The sequence below is a fragment of the Lontra canadensis genome, unplaced genomic scaffold (assembly GCF_010015895.1).
Source record: "Lontra canadensis isolate GAN:19392208 unplaced genomic scaffold, GSC_riverotter_1.0 scaffold55, whole genome shotgun sequence".
In the NCBI taxonomy this organism is placed as follows: domain Eukaryota; kingdom Metazoa; phylum Chordata; class Mammalia; order Carnivora; family Mustelidae; genus Lontra; species Lontra canadensis.
The window spans coordinates 1,554,936-1,574,062 of NW_022631049.1; the positions used below are offsets into that span (position 1 = coordinate 1,554,936).

The 19,127-nt window shown below is 34.1% G+C and overlaps 1 protein-coding gene across 4 annotated transcripts in view; it reads right to left on the reverse strand.

Moving 5' to 3' along the window:
* Positions 1-19,127, reverse strand: part of MPP5 (membrane palmitoylated protein 5) — a 74,046-nt gene that overhangs the window by 29,025 nt on the left and 25,894 nt on the right. For all 4 annotated transcript variants that reach the window (XM_032875156.1, XM_032875154.1, XM_032875155.1 and 1 more), the window contains one exon: positions 8,153-8,361. In XM_032875156.1, the coding sequence (XP_032731047.1) occupies positions 8,153-8,361 (209 nt within the window). The remainder of the gene's footprint in view (positions 1-8,152; positions 8,362-19,127) is intronic.

Sequence of the window (19,127 nt, forward strand, 5' to 3'; positions counted from 1 at the left end):
CTTAATATATTTCTAGATGTGAGTTATTCATAGTCACATTCATCCTAAGATTTCCATGTTAATGTGCCTAAACTGGATCGGCCTCTACTTGCTGAGTGCAGTTATGTACACGGGTTTACAAAACTACTGTCTGGTTTTAGGATCTAGATTGTACTATCCTAGTACATTGGGGTGGGAAATAGTCTGTATTAAAATGGTTTAACACAAGAATTATATGTTCTTCGATGTTTTGATAGAGCTTGTACATAAAATCATCTAGGCATGGTAGAGTTTTTAAGGGTGGATTTCCTAATGTTGCTCGAATTTTTTCCTTTATAGTAACTTGTCAAAGGTTTCTCTACTTTCTTATACTTTTCAAAAACCCAGTTTCTAAGTTTAAATCTGTTGTTCTTTCCATTTAAATAATTCAACTCCTTTCCTCTGCTGTAGTTTATTCCCTTTTTAAATTTCTAATCATTTAGGCTGAATATTCTGTTCACTTAAAATTTTATTTACTTAGTAATTTAGAAAGAGTGCTAGTGGAGGGAGGGGCGGGAGGGAGGGAGAGAAAGAATCTCAGGCAGATGCCCCACTGAGCTTGGAGCCCAATGCAAGGCTCCATCCCATCCAGGTCAGATCATGACCTGAGCCAAAATCAAGAGTTGGATGCTTAATTGAGCCACCCAGGCACCCCCAGTTCATTTATTTTCAATCTTCTTTCTTTTACCATAAATATTTAAAGGTACAAATTTTGCTTTGTGGACTATTCTTCCCCAAATATGATTCTATATATGTTCTCTGTGTCAATACCAATTACCCACCAAAAGAGTGCTTTGCAATAATTCAGCTAACAAAACCAAAATTATCACCATTTATTAAAACATATAAATTCATATATAGTGTTTTTTATGTAAGTAACTCATGATTAAAACAGTAATTCTCTAATACTTCTTCTGGCTATTTTAAATCATTTTACTAGTAATTCCCCTATCAAACCTAAGAGATGATTACTTGGGGATTACCTCATTTGACCACAAGTGGATCAAAGCAATGACAGTTCCCAAACCAGCCTGTTTCTTGTTTTGGTTCCTAGACAAACATGTTTCTAATTGTAGAGTTCTGTATGTATAAACAGGATAGCTAGCATAGCAATTATTATCTTCTTCAAGAATTCTATTAAAGCCTTACTAATGGACTAGTGCAGTAACCCAAAACTGTGGGCAATTAAATGTTGCTTTTTCAGATAAGGTGTCTTTCTTTTTTAAAATATATCAAATCTAGGCTAATTTAAAATGAACTTTATAGGGATGCCTGCGTGGCTCAGTCGTTAAGTGTCTGCCTTTGGCTCAGGTTATGATCCCAGGGTCCTGGGATCAAGCCCCCACATCAGGCTCCCTGCTCTGTAAGCCAGAACCTCCTCCTCTCCCTGCAGCAACCTCTGCTGTGCACACGTTCTCTCTGTCAAATTCATAAATAAAATCTTAAATAAAATAAAATAAACTTTATAGTCCCTGATCCTGAACTTTTGATAGCTGGAAAAAGTAATTCTGAAAATCCTGGTTTAAAAATGTACTAAGGGTACACAATGTGTACCAAATCAACTCAATAATAATTTTGTGTACAGACATTTTTTTTCCTTTTACTTTTAAATCCTTTCCCAAACACCTCTGAGATCTTCCCTTCTACAGAAATGTAGAGCTCCTCTTAAGTGTTTATTTATTTCCTTTCCCTATTAGTCTAGATTAGTCTATTTTAGTGTCTTCACATATCATCAGCTACTTCTACAAAGGACTAAGGAATTAAAAGGCTATTCTTATATTGTACTGCTTCCTTTCCATTGGCCTATAAAAATGCTCTAATCTCTTATCTTTAAAAATAAAATAAAAAAAAATACTCTTGGGACACCCAGGGGGCTCAATCGGTTAAGTGTCTGTCTTCCGCTCAGGTCATGATCCTGGGGTCCTGGGACTGAGCCCCACATTGGGCTCCCTGCTCAGTGGGGGCCTTCTTCTCCCACTCCTTCCCGCTTGTGCTCTTTGTCACTCTCTCTCTCTCTCTCAAATAAATTAAATCTTTAGGAAAAAAAAAAAGAAAGAAAGGAAATACTCTCCTGAGCTAATACCCTTTTCCAACTACACTATTTTTCTCTATTTTCTTTCAGAGTCAAAATCTTTTTTCCTTTAAGAAAAAATTTTATTTAAATTTAATTCATTAACATATAGTGTATTATTAGTTTCTGGGGTAGAGTTCAGTGATTCATTAGTTGTATATAACACCCAGTGCTCATTACATCACGTACCCTCCTTAATGCACATCACCCAGGTACCCTATTGATACCCCCCATCCTTGTTTTTCATTTTTAAACTAATTTTTTAAATTATAGAAATGGTATATGTTAAATGTGAAAAACTGGAAAATAGTTAATCAAAAAGAAGGAAATAAAAGTCATTATAACCCTCAAACCCAGAGAGACTCATTTGGTATATATCCTCCTATATTATCCTTATCCTTTCTTTTACCAAAATTCACCACAAGATATATATCTGACAAAAGAACCTGTAACTAGAATACAATAAGAACTCTTACAACTCCATTAAGACCAAAAATCTAACTTTTAAAATGGGAAAAAAATCTGACAAACTATGTTACAAAAGAAGACAGGGCAAGAGCCTATGAAAAATGCTCAATATATGTGAATACAAACTAAAATGATATGCCATTATCCATCCACTAGAATGATAAACAGGAAATAACTCAAACATCCATTAATAGGTGAGTGGTTAAACAAACCATGGGATACTTATATAATAGACTACTACTTACTTGGCAAGAAGTTACAAAATCTGATACATGTGACACATGGGTGAATTTGAAAAAGTCAGACATAGAAGACTACACATTATCTTATTCCATTTATATGAAATGCCCAGAAAAGGCAAATTTGTAAAAACAGAAAACAAATCAGTGAAGGCCTACGGCCTGGGGAGTGGAAGGGAGGTGGTTATTATTCATAAAGGGCCACGAGGGAGCTTAGTGGAATCATGAATGTTTCTATAATCTGACTGGTGACAGACTGATAACACAGGTGTATATGTCAAAACATACTGAACTATTCAATCAATCCACCCATTTTAACCATATGTAAATTGTATCAATAAAGTTGGTTACCAAAAAAAATAACACCCGTAACCCCAAAACTATGGGAAAATCTGTTTATTCATTACACTTACTTTTATTGAAAGGAGATCATGCTATTTATACAATTCTGTAAGTCCTTTGATTTGATATTAATTTTAAAAACATTTTATTTTTCCCTGTCATTAAATATCCTTTTCAATTCTAGAACAGAAATATAAACATTTGAGTCTTGTTGGCTGTCATTTACAGGATCAAGTCTAAGTTCCTTAGCATCATCTGACTTCTGCTTCTTTTCCAGTCCTATCACCTGGCATTCCTCATGCCTTAACCTTTTTGGTCCAGCCAGCCCTAAACTGTTTGTCATTCTCTGCAAGCATCATGCTGTCTTCCTATGATGATTATAAATGCTCCCTATGATGTAGCTCTCCCAGCCACCTGAATTGTCTTATCCTATTTGCTTAGATAACATGTATACTCAATAAGTTTGAACACATTTAAAATTATTGATGGGACTAGACTGAGCTCATTGAAGATGGAACTTACCATTTTCAGCTTTGTTATTTGGCTATTTGCAGAATGCCTGGCAAACAACACTCAATGTTTGATGACCTCAATCAGAGAGAGGGCAGGAAGTCATCCTTGATGCCCCCTTTACGTTTATCCTCCATATAAGAACAATATGTCCAATACTGTTAGTCTTCTACTTAAATATTTCTTCATTTCTTATTCAATTGCTATTCAAAATCTTACATCTGGACAATTACAACAGCCTCCATACTTTATGCCTCCATTCTTGACCTCACACAACTTATAAATTTCTTGCTTTAAACTTTTCTTTATAGTGACTGTTTCTTATTTAATTTGGGAAACACGAACATCAAAATAGAAAATTACCTATCTATCCACCACCTGAAGATAGCTTTCTGAATAATTTATTTCTTCCAACATTTCTGACATGCATGTTTGTATAGGGTATGTTTGCATGCGTACAAATTATATCCATATTTTAACAGGATTCATGTTAAATATCAAATAAACCAAGGTTTTTCTACCTCAAAGTAATTCAGCCGATTCAAATTAGAAACAACTTCACAGGTTTGCTGTTCTTCCACAACTTTATATTTCATTACTTCTTCCTGTTTCACTGCATTAGCTAGTGCCTCTAGAGAGTGTTGAATAGTAGAGGTGAGGGTCGTAGACTGTCTTATTGCAGGCTTAAAAAGCAGTATGTTGGGTATTTCACCATTACACAGGATGCTCCCTGTTGATAACTGATATTTTTTTTATTAAGTTAACACAACATGCCTGGCTTTCTAAGAATTTTCAACATCACGGGAAAGGTACTAAATTTTTTTCAGGTATCTTTTCTGCATCACCAAGTTGATCATATGGTTTTCTCCTTTCATCTATTCATATAAATTAATTATTAAAAATATTTAGCAACATAGATCCATCATAAGTTAAATTTAAATTTATTAATAACATGGCTTATCCAGCCTTCAGGATATAGACTCTAACTTTTAAGATTATATTCTACCCTTTACTCATTGTTGAAGAAATATGCCAGACTTCCTCAGTCACTATGGTCTTCGAACCCAATGGAGTGGCTTTTCCTCTTTCCTAGACTTCCTAATTATCAATCATCCTTCAAGACTCAGCAAATTAAATTTCCTTCTACATTTCTTCCTTTCTCCCAACCTCTCTCCTTAAATCAGGTACACCTATCTCATGCTCTTGGTACCTTACAAATACTGCCATCATAGTACTTCTCATCAGACTGTAATATTTTATTCATTGTTCTTCCTCAGTCAGACTCAACTTTTCACTGGTTGATGGACACCTGTGTTGACTCCAGTTATTATGTAAATGCTATAACCAGTATTTGTACTTAGTCTTTGTATTGGTATGTTTTCATTTCTCTCAGGTACATACCCAAAATGGAACTGCTGGGTTATAACATATAGGTATGTTAAGTTTTAGTTTGCCAAATACTTTCCACAGTGGCAGTACCAATTTATACTCTACCAGTAATGTGTAAGAGTTTCAACTGTTCTGTAAGTTCACCAATATTTGATATTGTCAGTCCCTTTTTATTTCAGTCATTTTGGTGTCTATGCAGTGGTATCTCATTTTGTTTTAATTTGCATTTCTGTTAGCTAATGATCTAAACACCTTTTTATACTTATTGGCTATCTGGATTTTCTCTTTTTGAGAGTGTCTCTTTAAGTCCTTTGCCTATTAAAAAAAACTGAATAGTCTTTTTCTTCTCAATTCATAAGAGTTCTTTTAGATTCAAGTTTTTGTTACATATATATGCATTTATATATGTACGCACATGTATATATATCTCAATATCTCAAAAAATCAACTAATAAAATACTATTTTGTAGTCTGCTGGCTTACATTTTTACTGAATAAGCACAAGTTCATTAAATGAAACCCAAGTTTTCAACCTTTTCTTGATAAAAGCACTTCAGTGACCAAAAAAACCTTGATTTGTGATTATTTATATTCTAGATTGTCAAAGATTAAATCTGGATCTCAATATAAGAAGTTTTCATAGGCGTTATTATCTATTACATAATACCTACTGTTTAACCCAAAAACTATAAAAATACTACTTTAAAAAGCTATAAAAACAAAGAATACTTCCTAATGTTTTAGGAAATTCTTTTGCTAAATTTCTAGGGGTTTTTTTTGTTACTTCAATTTTCATTTAAAGATGATACAACTGACGCATAAAGTAATTTCTTCAGTGCATATTAAAATGGCTGGAATTGGGGCACCTGGGTGGCTCAGTGGGTTAAGCCGCTGCCTTCGGCTCAGGTCATGATCTCAGGGTCCTGGGATCGAGTCCCGCATCGGGCTCTCTGCTCAGCAGGGAGCCTGTTTCCCTCTCTCTCTCTCTGCCTGCCTCTCCATCTACTTGTGATCTCTCTCTGTCAAATAAATAAATAAAATCTTAAAAAAAAAATTAAAAAAAAATAAAATAAAATGGCTGGAATTATAAAAGCTAAAAAAGCAAAACAGTAGGCATTGGGCAGATGAGCAGCCTAGTCTTAAGCCATTCACAAAATATCACCTGAACTCACTTATCAATATTCAGAAATATAAAACAAAAGAATTGAATTAGGTGATTGCTAACATTTTTCCAGCTGTAAAATAAAGGCAATGAATCCATTTAAATTTTTAGAATTTTGTCATCAGATTTAACACTCTGCTAAGATGAAATGAGTATATACCTTTCTTAAGTGTTATGCACTGTTAAGTTAGGGCTGCCACACAGTTGTGCAGACACAGCTACAGGGGAAGTTATTCACACAGCAGCACAATCACATACACTGTGGCCCTGAATAGGTCCCTCAGTTTGTACTCATTTGAGAGCAGTCTCAGCCCAAGGTGACTATCAGCCATATATCCAACCACCATCAAAGCAACACAATTCTTGAGTATTACTGAAGATATTTTTAAGGATATGATAGCAAACGTTCAGAAAATCTCCTCTTTATGGTACTTTTAAAATTGTGAACCATGTAAATATGTTGACTATCCTAAAACTAATTTTCAAATTAATTTTTTAAAGTTCTTTTGAAGAAACCTTTTCCTTCTTTCCCAAAGCATTTAACTCTTTAAGCCACTTGTAGTTCTTTGCACTCAACTCCTAAAACTTTTTAAGCTATGTTGCCTCTCTTATCCTTTTTCTTTTCACCCTGTTGTCTGTGCCACTTTCTTTAATTGGAGCAATTTTTGTCTCTCTTATCTCATTCTCTTTCCCACCCATTGCTCTATTCAACAAAACAAAGGCCCAGTTAGACAAAGACAGGGAAGAAAATGATTATAATTATTATGTATCCCTCCCTATCCTACACAATAAAAGTTACCTGTTTGTGAATAAATAAATAAAAGTAATGTTGATTATTTTGATTTCTATAAGGAACGTCATTTTCGGAAAAAAAATTTCAACTATGGTAAGTAAAACCACAGGAATAATTTTTTGAAAAATTTTGCATATTTAATTTCAATAATGAAAGATGAGCACAAAGAATGGGTTTCAACTAGCTCTTTTAAATACTAGTGGATAGAAAATTTCCTCTCTAGAATATGTCCTTAGGTCACACACTCTCCTATCCTGGGTAACATCAGACTTCTCTCAGCCACTCTTGCACGTAGGATTTTTGTCCATTGTATGTACCTAAATAAAGAAAATGCATTCTGTGCTCATCTGAAAAAATGCCTCCTAAGATATTTTAAAGGCCTGTAGGTCTCAAAGTCCTACCCTTCCCCAGAGCCCATTTTCTGTCTTGTGTCTGGGTTCAATGAAATAGATTTATTTGATAGGCTTCCAAAATTTTTAGTTTTTATAATATTGAAGTAACTTAAAATCCTATAAGGATAGAATTCCATCCCAAAAAACAGGAGATGGCTTATTTATATCTTTTTAAAGACTTCAATTTAAAAGACATTTGCAGAATACGTTAGACCTGAATACCAACATCAACAAGCAGCAGAAACTAGAACTTCAAAGTCAGAATGTTAATGAGAGAAACGCTCACGATACATTAAAAATTTAATTTTTTGGAATTCTATAGAGTTTGTACACAGGAAAAACTTCAAAATATTTACAAGCAACAAATTTAGAAGTTATACATTTATGACACCTGTTTATCAGATATAACTTAATCTCATCAGTACTCATCTCATTTTATAATGTATAATGCTTAAAATAAAACTACTTATAAAAGGACTAAAAAACTTCCCTTTAGTAAGTTAGACAAATATTTACCTCGCTATGCAAACATGTAATTTTATATATAGAACAAACACTTCTCATGAAACAGGGCTCTGATTTTGAAGTATACATTTTTTCAGGATAATATTCATATAGCAAATTCCTAACAAAGTAAGTTATTAAAATGAGCTCAATAGTAATTAATTCAAACAAGACTTATAATCACATCAGTATTTTCCAATAATACTCCCTTACTATCACTAACAATTAGCTTGTATATTTCAAGCAGATGTTCAGAATACATACCTCTTGTGCAAGATCTTGTGCATTGGAGATAAGAGGAAAAGGAGGACTGGCCTTGTTCATGTGTACTGTAACAGCGTTGTGTATCTTAAATGCATTCTGGAAATCTTTATTTTGTACAAGTTGTAAAAGCAGTGAGATATCCTCCTGGCTCTGAGAATCTACCAAAGTATGTTGGATATGTTTAAGTGAAGAAAACAAGTCTTCCACTTCTAGTAGGAGAAGGAAAAGGTATCCAAAAATTAATTGTTTCTGTCTTAATTCAACATGTGTTTTAAGATAAACTTTCTTGAAGCATCAAGTTTTCCCAAAAAACCCTTGCATATATTTTTGAGAATTAAATCACTATCATTTTATGTATTTTTAAGTAAAACTCAAAAAATTATACAAAATAGAATAACATTTTTTCCAAGCATTTGAAGTATAAAATACATACTCACTATAAAAATGAGGAATACAGAAATAAATTTAAAACCACCAACAGTCCAATCACCTAGAAACAACTTTTAAAAAAAAATCTTTGAGTATTTGCTTTTTTCATTTAACAGTTTATTTTAATAATTTTCCCACATTGCCAAGTACTCTTTTTAAAACATTATATATAATGTTTTATACTGTTGCATGGCTAAACCATATTTTAAATTACCATTACATTAAAGTTGAGCATTCAGGTTACTTCCCTCTAATTTTTTTCTACTATAAATAGTAAGCATTTCAATACATAATGATCATAGCTGAATAAAAATTTGAGTCTGATGTTTTCTTAAAATAACTCCTAGAAATAGAATTTTTAAGTAAGATTCTGACATTTTAAAAACCAAACAGCTTTCCAGAGAAGTTTTACTAATTTACGTCCCATTAGCAATATTTTCAACAATATTCAACATTACAGATCTATAAAACAAATTTATTTAATGGAGAGGGTGAGGTTTAGTCATATTTACCAGGCACTTCTTTGTGGTCCATAAAACTCTTGTGAACTTGTGAGTCTCCTAAACTTATATTGAAAGTTGTGGGCATGTGTATGTGTGGTACATGCCTGTTAGTGTGCCTATGCAGCACATGCATTTTTCCGGGACACTGTTATCCCAAAATGGTTAAGAGCCACAGGTTGTTTCTTCCCTGTCCAACAGGTAGATGTGTGCATGTGTGTATACACTTTGTTACATTTGTTAGAAACAGTCTGTCAGTTTTTTCATGTATCTGTTAACTATACTTATGGTAGCTTTTATTATAGAAGTTTTCAACTCTTATATGTTAAGAATGATCCACCTTTTCCTGTGTGATTTCTTTCACTGTTTCAGTGCTTATAAACTCCTTCTGCTAGGTCATTAAATATTTGCCTACATTTTTTTTTTTGCTTCTTACAGCTTCTACTTCATAATTAACTTTAATCCATCTAGAATTTACCTTGGTACAGATCTGAGAGGAAACTTTAACTTCATTTCTTTTCTTCCAAGTGATTAACAGTTATTCTAACACCACTTATTGAATAATTCTTAACTGTTCCACCAATTCATGATACCACCAAATTCCTACATATAACAGGGTCTGTTTCTAGTCCATTGGTCTATCAAAACCACAATGTCTTATTATAGTAGCATTACAGTCTTTCCTCATATTGGTATGACAAGTACCTGGCTCATTACTCTTTCAAAAATGTCTTGACTATTCAAAATGAGTAACAGAATAATTTTTTCAAGGTACTACATACACTATCCCATTCTTCCAAAAAGAAAAGTCTATTGAGATTCTGACTGAAATTAAACCTGTATGAGTCTGGGAAAAACTTACAGTGGGTACTACTGTCTTATACACAGTCACATGGAAAAAACCCTCTCACCTTAAATCTTTTTGTTAGTTTTCTTCATACAGTTTGCAGAAAACTTACTGATTCTTATACATGTATCTTAAATAATACTACTTTAAATTCTTTCACAGACTTGAATAGTTCTTCAGTTGATTCTTGAGGTTGCTTACCCTTTTCCTCCCAAATCAAAACAGATTTAGTCCCTATAAAATACACAGATATGCTCTTCAGTAATTTAAAAAGCAGCAAATAACTAGGGGGAAAAACTGGAAAGTCGAAACTGTCAATCATGTGACCCAGAGCTAAATAAAACTTGAGAAGTAGCTAGAATTTAACCACAAGCTAAGATAATATATAGAAAGAAAGAGTATAGATAGGGAAAACTGGGAGATGTTTGAGTACAAACTGTTGCTTTTAAGGTAAGTTCTGAGGATCTATATGATGACTGTAGTCAATAATACTGCATTGTGTGCCTGAATTTTGCTCAAAGTAGATCTTAAGCATTCCCATACTACACACAAACACAGTAACTGAAGTTATGGATGTGTTAATTAACTTAATTGTGCTAGATATCTCACAATGTATACATCAAATCATGTTGTACACTTTAAATACATATAATTTTATTTGTCAAATATGATGTAGTAAACCTGGGAGGAAAAAAAGAATATGGAACATCAGATTCCATCAAATTCAGAGTTTAGCACAGAATTACCTAAGTGTATAAAGAATTCCTAAGAGTATAAAGAATTCGATGGGCTTAGAGTATCTTTAGAGCAAAACAGGAAAATATTTAAAAATCTTAAAAGGAAAAAGAACCACAAGACCAACAAAGCAGTTAAGGCAGTAATTGTCTACAATCTTAGGAGGGCTACCTTAGACTTCACTGGGTGGATAACGAGATTCCTGTTTAAAATTTCAGTAATCGTTTAAAAGAGCTCAGACTGGTTGTCAGGGCAATGAGAAAAACCAAGGGCTTCAGATCTCACTACTGACTGTAACCAATAAGCAACTTCAGTCAGCCCAAAATATAACCATCTCTCTATTGCCTCTTCAACCCCCAAAACATTGAAACTTTTAAAGGAAAGGAACTTCTGGGTTCATCTCTCCTGGTACCAAAGTCACCCATAAGTACACTGCGATACTGACATTGTTTAAAAAAAAAAAAAAAAAAGCTGTTGTTTTATCTTCCAGCTATAATTACGGGTGTTAATTTGTTACACCATATAGCCTTTCAAACTTTTTTTTAAAAAAATGCTGATTTAACTACATAGGTCACATAGTAAATGTTTTGCAATCCATTATTTTTCATTTCTTTAGAACAAATACCCAAAATTACGGATCAGATAATAAAAACATTTAAAACTTTGATACATATTCACAGATTGCCCTCCAGACTGCTACTAACTCATACTCCTATCAGTAATTAACTTGAGCGCCTGCTCCTACAAACAGACCAAATTAAGGATTATTAATTTTTCCATTGTTTGTGATCTGGTTAGGAAAAAAAAATGTTTCTTTGAATAATAGTGAGGTTAAATATATTTCCACAAGGTTAGCAGTCATTCATATTTCTTCTTTCATCTACTTTCTAATTATCTTTTGCCTGTTTTTCTATTAGTTTTCTTTCTTTTTTTTTCTTAATGACTGGAATTATACTGATTATATAAATATCCCTAAAGTCTTATGCAGAACATACTGAATGTAACTACCTTTTCTTGCTTTATCAGAGCAATAATTTTTTATTTTACTTTTTAAATATTTTATTTATTTAACAGAGAGAGAGAGAGAGAGAGAGATCACAAGTAGGCAGAGAGGCAGGCAGAGAGAAAGAGAGGGAAGCAGGCTCCCTGCTGAGCAGAGAGCCCGATGTGGGGCTTGATCCCAGGACCCTGGGATCATGACCTGAGCCGAACGAAGGCAGAGGCTTAACTCACTGAGCCACCCAGGCGCCCCTGGGGCAATGCTTTTTTAATCGAGGATATTTATGAGAGTAAGAGAATTTGCAAAGATACGTCTTGAGTTCTACCTCAAATACAATCAGAATCTTCTGTGTTTTCCTGAATGATATGTCATTAAATATAAATATTATGTATTGATTTTAAATTTATTATAATGTACCCTCTGGTTAAGAACCGCTAACTTAAAGGCTTTATTACATCAGTTACTATAATATTTTAAGATATGATATACTTCAAATGAAGGTAATCAAACCTATTTTCTTCTATACTAAATGACTGCTATCTTGAGTTTTTCTGTCTGTTTTTTATAGTTATTCTATTTCCTTGCTGGCAAATAGTTTTTGTTGCCTTTTTTTTGCTCTGTGGTAAGCACAGCATATAATTCTCATATTTAGAATATTTTAAGTATAAAATAAGATAGTGTAGTCATAAATCATAGAGAAAAACTAGGAAAAGTAAGGAAGAGTAACTCAAACTAGGAACGACTTAATGAGAGATGCAACTTGAGATCAATGACCTTATTTCAGATCAATTGATAGTTCAGACACTGCTCAGATAGGAAATAGGAAATTTTGTTGTTAGTCCAAAAACGGACAGTGTAAGGGAATGCAGGTTCCAGAGAAAGTTGAAATCTGGCTATTTGTGCATACTGAATTCTAAAGCCACAAAGACCATGGAGCAGTTTAAGATTCAGGAGGAAAAAAAACGAACAACTCCAGGCCAAACTGGAAATGTTTTTCACTCAGTAGGTCAGGGAATAAGATCAGATCTACAGGAACAGGAAAGCTGTAACGCATAATAATACAAAAGAGTCCCAAACAGGCTAATGACCTAGTACCTACCTACATAAGTAATGTATTGTGGGAAACCTAAGGACCTTGCCAATGCCAGAAATATAAAAACATTTAACGGGGCTCAACGTTCAAGATCATTAGGTTAACATCAAGACCAATTTAAACATTTAAACATTCTTTCCAACTTTTACATTCTTTTTCACCTCTTTAAGTCCTAGTCACATTTTAGTTGTTTAATTAGTAAAATTTTCCAATGAAATTATCTTTCTTAAGAATTGTCTTTAGGGGCACCTGGGTGGCTCAGTGGGTTAAAGCCTCTGCCTTCGGCTCAGGGTCCTTGGATCGAGCCCCACATCGGGCTCTCTGCTTGGCGGGGAGCCTGCTTCCTCCTCTCTCTCTGCCTGCCTCTCTGCCTACTTGTGATCTCTCTCTCTCTCTCTGTCAAATAAATAAATAGATGTCTTAAAAAAAAAAAAAAGAATTGTCTTTAGACTTATTACATCAATCAATATTATCAGACTGAATTGAGATCACTCGTACTTAAGCTCAGCTTTTAAAATTAAACACTGCCAACCATTTTTGAAAAACTACAAATATATATATTTGGCCCAAATTACATTTTAGTCACTCCATTACGAAATAATAATATATAGAATACCGTATTATATGCGTATGTGGGATTTTATTTAATCCTCATAAAAACCCTGACAAACATTTCCCAATTTAAAAAACAATCTCAAACCCTCCAAACTAGAAACATACATAATTCAGATCAAATCTCTGGAGAAAATTAAGCCATAAACAAAAAATGGCACCCGGATGAAGAATCCACTTCTTCAGACTTTTAAGGCAATGATTTTCTGCCACACCAAGGGAATAAAAGAAGATAAACTTCCTCCCCCGCCCCACCCCGATTCTAGGGCTTGCTTATGTTGTTTATCTGTTTTGGAAAAGCTGTCCCGAGATGTCTTTTGTCCAGTACAGCAGCATGTAATGTACACAGGTCAGTATTCAGAGGACCTTATTCCTTCTAGCCATCTTACCACATATCTTTAGAAGGAATTTTCTCTAGCTGTTTGTGCATCTTCATACATATAATGCATATAATCCATGTGTTTTAGTCACCCTGCAAATGCTACTTTTATAACACCATGCAGAAAAGCTGCTCAAAGTACTCTCATCCTTCAGATCCAAAGGTTTTCATTAAAAATGTCTGGTGAACAAGTAGAAAAGATTAAGTCAGCAGACACTCAGTGAATTTTTAACACCAACGCAGGAATTTCTCACTTTGACACACATTCTCATTCACATTTCAAAAAGTTCCATATAAAATTCTTAATTTCAAAGGTCAGAATATTTAGTTGTAGGTTAAAAAACTCTTAGGTCCTATATGGTACATCTTTTTTTTTTTTTTTTTTTTTTAAGATTTTACTTATTTGAAAGAGAGAGAGAGACCGAGAGAGTGAGCTCAAGTGTGAGGAGGCGCAGAGGGAAAGGGACAAGCAGACTCTGCTGAGTGGGGAGCCTGATGTGGAGATCGAACCCAGAACCCTGAGATCATGACCTGAGCTGAAGTCAGATGCTTAACCAACTGAGCCACCCAGGCGCCCTTATATTGTACATCTTTAAAAGCACTTTACAAATAATCATTATTCAAGAACAGTCATTTTTGTAGACACTTAAAGAAATGTTCCATTGCCTGATGCAGGTTATATTTGTTCACTTACAACAAACGAAACATTCTGTACAATTCCAGAAGGCATTTTTAAAAATCCAATCAGATACAACTAAATCAGTTCTGTCAAATACACACCCTCTTCTATAATTAACAACGAAGATACACAATAAAGAGAGGGCAGAATTCAGAGAATACAGACTCCTTTTCCCACTCCCATAAGCAGAGACACAACAGGGAAAACAAAAGGATAAACAGCGAGATGGACAGAAAAATAGAAAGATATAAGGAGAATCACAGGGCTAGTGAGAAAGAATGACACAGTGCAGAGAGGGAAGTGGACAAAGGGAGTATTGCAGCAGAGACATAACCACATTAAGGCAGGAGAGAGGGAGGGCAGAAAAGGGGACATGGCAGAGGAGAAGGCAAAGGCAAGTATAGCAAATGTGACTTTGATGAGAAATTCTAGTCTGCTACAGCTTCCCTACAAGAAAGTTCCTTGCTCTAGTTTAAATTCTTTGTCCCACAGTTAGATCTATTTCCTCTTACTTGATGCTCAGTAGAAATTATTTTAAGTTCCTATCATCTTCTCTAACATTTCTTTTAACACTTAAATTATTTATCTAAATGTATCATATTACCTATTATTATATTATCTGTTACATATTACCTAAAAATTATATTTGGCATTGGAATACAATTAATCAGATAAATACAAACATACACATAAATCCACAAATCTACCCCCTGAACTTTCTCCTTTCCCTTTGGCCCTCTCCTGGTAGCCTAAGATACAAGAATGAAGATTTAAATTAGGCAACAGGAAGCAGAAACCAAGAGTTGCTCTATCTGAAATTCTATCTTTAAATAACCAAGATTCTAGACAGTCATATGGGAGAAATTTTTAGCTTTAAGGTTAAAAAATAAAATTACCCAAAGAAGCTAAGGAATCTCCATCTTGAAAGTTCTAAGGAACTTTCAAAGTAATGGTGATAACCACCTATCCTGGATTAACTTTGCTTATTTTAACTTATGCTATCATTTACCCCAATGGAGATAGTTCCTAGAGATCTATTCTAGCATAAGAATCTTCTATCTCATTGTTCAAATAACACAATTTCTTTAACCTATCCTCAGAAATTTCTAGGTTTCAACTAACTTTATAACTTTTTTCCTGAAACTTTTAAATATTTCTTTTCTCCTAAATTAGAAGTCAAACTGAATATTCAGATGAGGACCTTAGTATTTCTGAGTATGAGGACACTGTATCAGTTTCCAGTGTATCTATCTGCTGAATCAAAATTAGAACATTCATTCAGGAAAGCTTTGCTTAAACAAAGGTAGACTTCTTCTTTTTTCTTTCCAAATTTAAGAACAAAAAATTCAGATCTTTGAATTTTGGTCATCAGTGGTCCAAGTCAAAATGATATTTAAAAAAAAGTATCAGAAGCTCGTGAAAAATTCTGAACAGTAATTACTCATTAACAAATTGGGTTACAAATTAAAAACAAATACCAGTTAAGTATATAGGCAAAGACAGTTAAGAGACACAGCACAGAAAAATCTTACCTCTGAAAATGGTAAGACAATGAAAAACTGTAACTAAAGCCCCAAATCTGGGCTGAGAATACCTGGGTCCTAATTATTGCTCCATCACTTGTTAGTTGCATTATATGTCACTGGACAACTCACTACAAGTCTCTGGGGCTTTCTATAAAATGAGTGGGTTTGAGTAGGATAGTATTTTTCAAACTTCTGTTGGCAATTCATTAAAAAGTATACAGGGGCACCTGGGTGGCTCAATGGGTTAAGCCTCTGCCTTCAGCCCAGGTCATGATCTCAAGGTCCTGGGATCGAGCCATGCATCGGGCTCTCTGCTCAGCAGAGAGCCTGCTTCCACCCCCCGCCACACCCGCCTGCCTCTCTGCCTACTTGTGATCTCTCTCTCTGTCAAATAAATAAATAGAAACTTTAAAATAAATAAGTAAATAAAAAGTATATATATTTTATTTTAACCCAGCATACACAGACCTATTTGAAATATAAGATTTATAAATACCTATGTGCAATATATTTTAATGTTTTCTATTTTATTCTAGCTCTTAACAAGTTACTGATTGGCAGGATGGCTAAAATTAAAAGACATAAAATACAAGTAGAAGCAAGGATGTACAGAAACTGGAATCCTCACACATTGCTGGTAAGAACACAAAACAGTACAGATATTCTGGAATCCTCAATAACTTAAACACAGAATTACCATATGATCAGCAATTCCATTCCTAGGTATATACCCAAAAGAAATAAAAAATAGGTGTTCAAACAGAAACTTGTATGTGAGTATTCATAACACTATTACAACAAGCCAAAAGCTGGAAACAACCCAAACGTTCCATCAGCAGATGAATGGATAAGCAAAATGTGGCATGTCCACAGAACAGAGTATTCCGCCATGGAAAGGAATGAAGTACTAGTCCGTGCTCTAATACAATGAACCCCGAAAATAGTAAGCTACATCGAAATAAGCCAGTCACAAAAGGTCATGTATTGTATGACTGACTTATAGGAAATGTCCCGAATAAACAAATCTATAAACAGAAAGTAGACGAGCGTTGTTAGGGAGAGGAGAGACTAGGGAGTGACTGCTAATGGGTAGTTTCTTTTAATGAAAACAATCCGAAATTATACAGTGGTGATGGTTGCCAATCTTACGAATAAACTAAAAACTCATGAATTACACACCTTTAAAAGAGTTAATTTTATGGTATATGAATATCTTTTTTTTTTTTAAAGATTTATTTATTTTAGAGAGAGAGAGAGAGTGTGTACAAGTGAGTGGGGTTAGGGGCAGAGGGAGAGGGACGAAGGGAGAAAAGCTCAGAGACCAACACAGGGCTCAATCTCATGACCCTGAAATAATGACCTGAGCTGAAACCAAGAGTTGGATGCTTAGCGGCCACCCAGGCCACCATATGAATTATATCTTAATAAATCTGTTACTTTAAAAAAAAATGAAAATTTACTGGTTAAGATCCACAAATTAACTTCATGGACTAAAAGGTTAGATGATCTCTGATGGCTTCCAGTTCTTACAAAAGTTCAATTTTAGGGTGCCTGGGTGGCTCAGCTGGTTAAATATCGCTTGGTTTCTGCTCAGGTCATGACCTCAGGGTTGTGAAATTTGAGGCCATGTTCGGCTCCGCGCTCAGCATGGAATCTGCTTGAGTTTCTTTTCCCCTCTGCTCCTCCCCCTGGCCCCCCATATAAATAAATAAAATAAAAAACAAACTAAATTTTAGTCAAATGTACAGTGTGCCACATACTTATTTACATTTTTTCACTTGGTCCTCAAGAAAATCCAGAAGCTGAGGCTTAGAAAAGTTAAATAAACTGTCTAAAGTCAATAGCAACTATATGAAAATAAAAAGTATTTAAACTCTACATCTGACTCTGGACATCCCTTTCTAATACTGAAAGATGTCCTGCACTTCTGAACATATCATGATATAATGATGCAAGTCTTTGCAAAAGGGCAAAAGCTAAAATCAATTATTACTTAATAAGTAGAATGAAGTTTTGATGCAATGTGTCGAAGACTGGTATCGCAGTTAATTATTTCTCAGTAGAATTATGCACATTTAACAACCAAACATTACATGACTACATATATTATAATTAATTTTCTAATCTTTACTCTAGATTAGCTCTAATTTTAGCAATCTGAACAAATCAGAAAATTTTCAAACAGACCCAACATTTTAAACATTAAATCTGGTACCCATAAGTCTATTATGCTACTCCCAGGAAAATAAAGTTCCTCAAAGAATGACTAAAAGAGCTTGGAAACATCTATAGCAGCTGAGGAAAAATTTAATAATAATTACTAGCTTTTCAGAAGTAAGCTGAACTCAAGGTTTATTGGCATTGGAATTGTGTTTGTTGACTTTAAATAAACTTTACTGAAAGCCAATCTTTAAAAAGGTTTATCACAGTCTAGCAAAATTCTAGTATATCCCATGGTTAGTAAGAGAAAGAAATCTGGAAGATGTATTTTACTTTGTGACATCAAATACAGGAATACTATTACTGACTTTACCTCTGAATATTCAGAGACATGGCAAAAATATGTAGACACTAATCAAGACTGAAACATGCTATTAATTAATATAATGAAGTATTTTACTCACCCTAGTTTTCTGCCCCTTGGGGTACCTTTTATCTTCACATTAATAGCATCCGGTATGAATTAGAAAGCCCCTAATCACAAATTTCAAGGGTCTCCTTATTAACCACAAAACAGATAGCTCATTACTGGTGTGTATGGATGGGTGGATATGCCTTTCCTAAGGTCTCTTCATATGTGACAGATGACAATGTTTCCTCCTTTATTCCCTTTAAATATTCTATTCTATTTACTTGTCTGTAACCCTGGACCAAAACTACTTCTATGTGAATACAAAAACAAAAGCAGTGGCACCTGCAATCAAGAGGTATCTGAAAAATGATTCTACTCTACTTCATCCTACTCTAACCTGCTTTGTTATTTTCTCAGAATTTCCCTCACAAAGTAGTTTGTTTTGCTTATGAAAGAGAACAAAGACAATGAGATTTATCTGAAGCAAAGCCAAGTTTTAAGAACTCATGCCAATTTTAAGGAAAGCTTCCCTAATATATCAAAATTCTTATAATTTATAATATTAGTATTATTTATTTGAAATTAAATTCTCAAACACCAGTT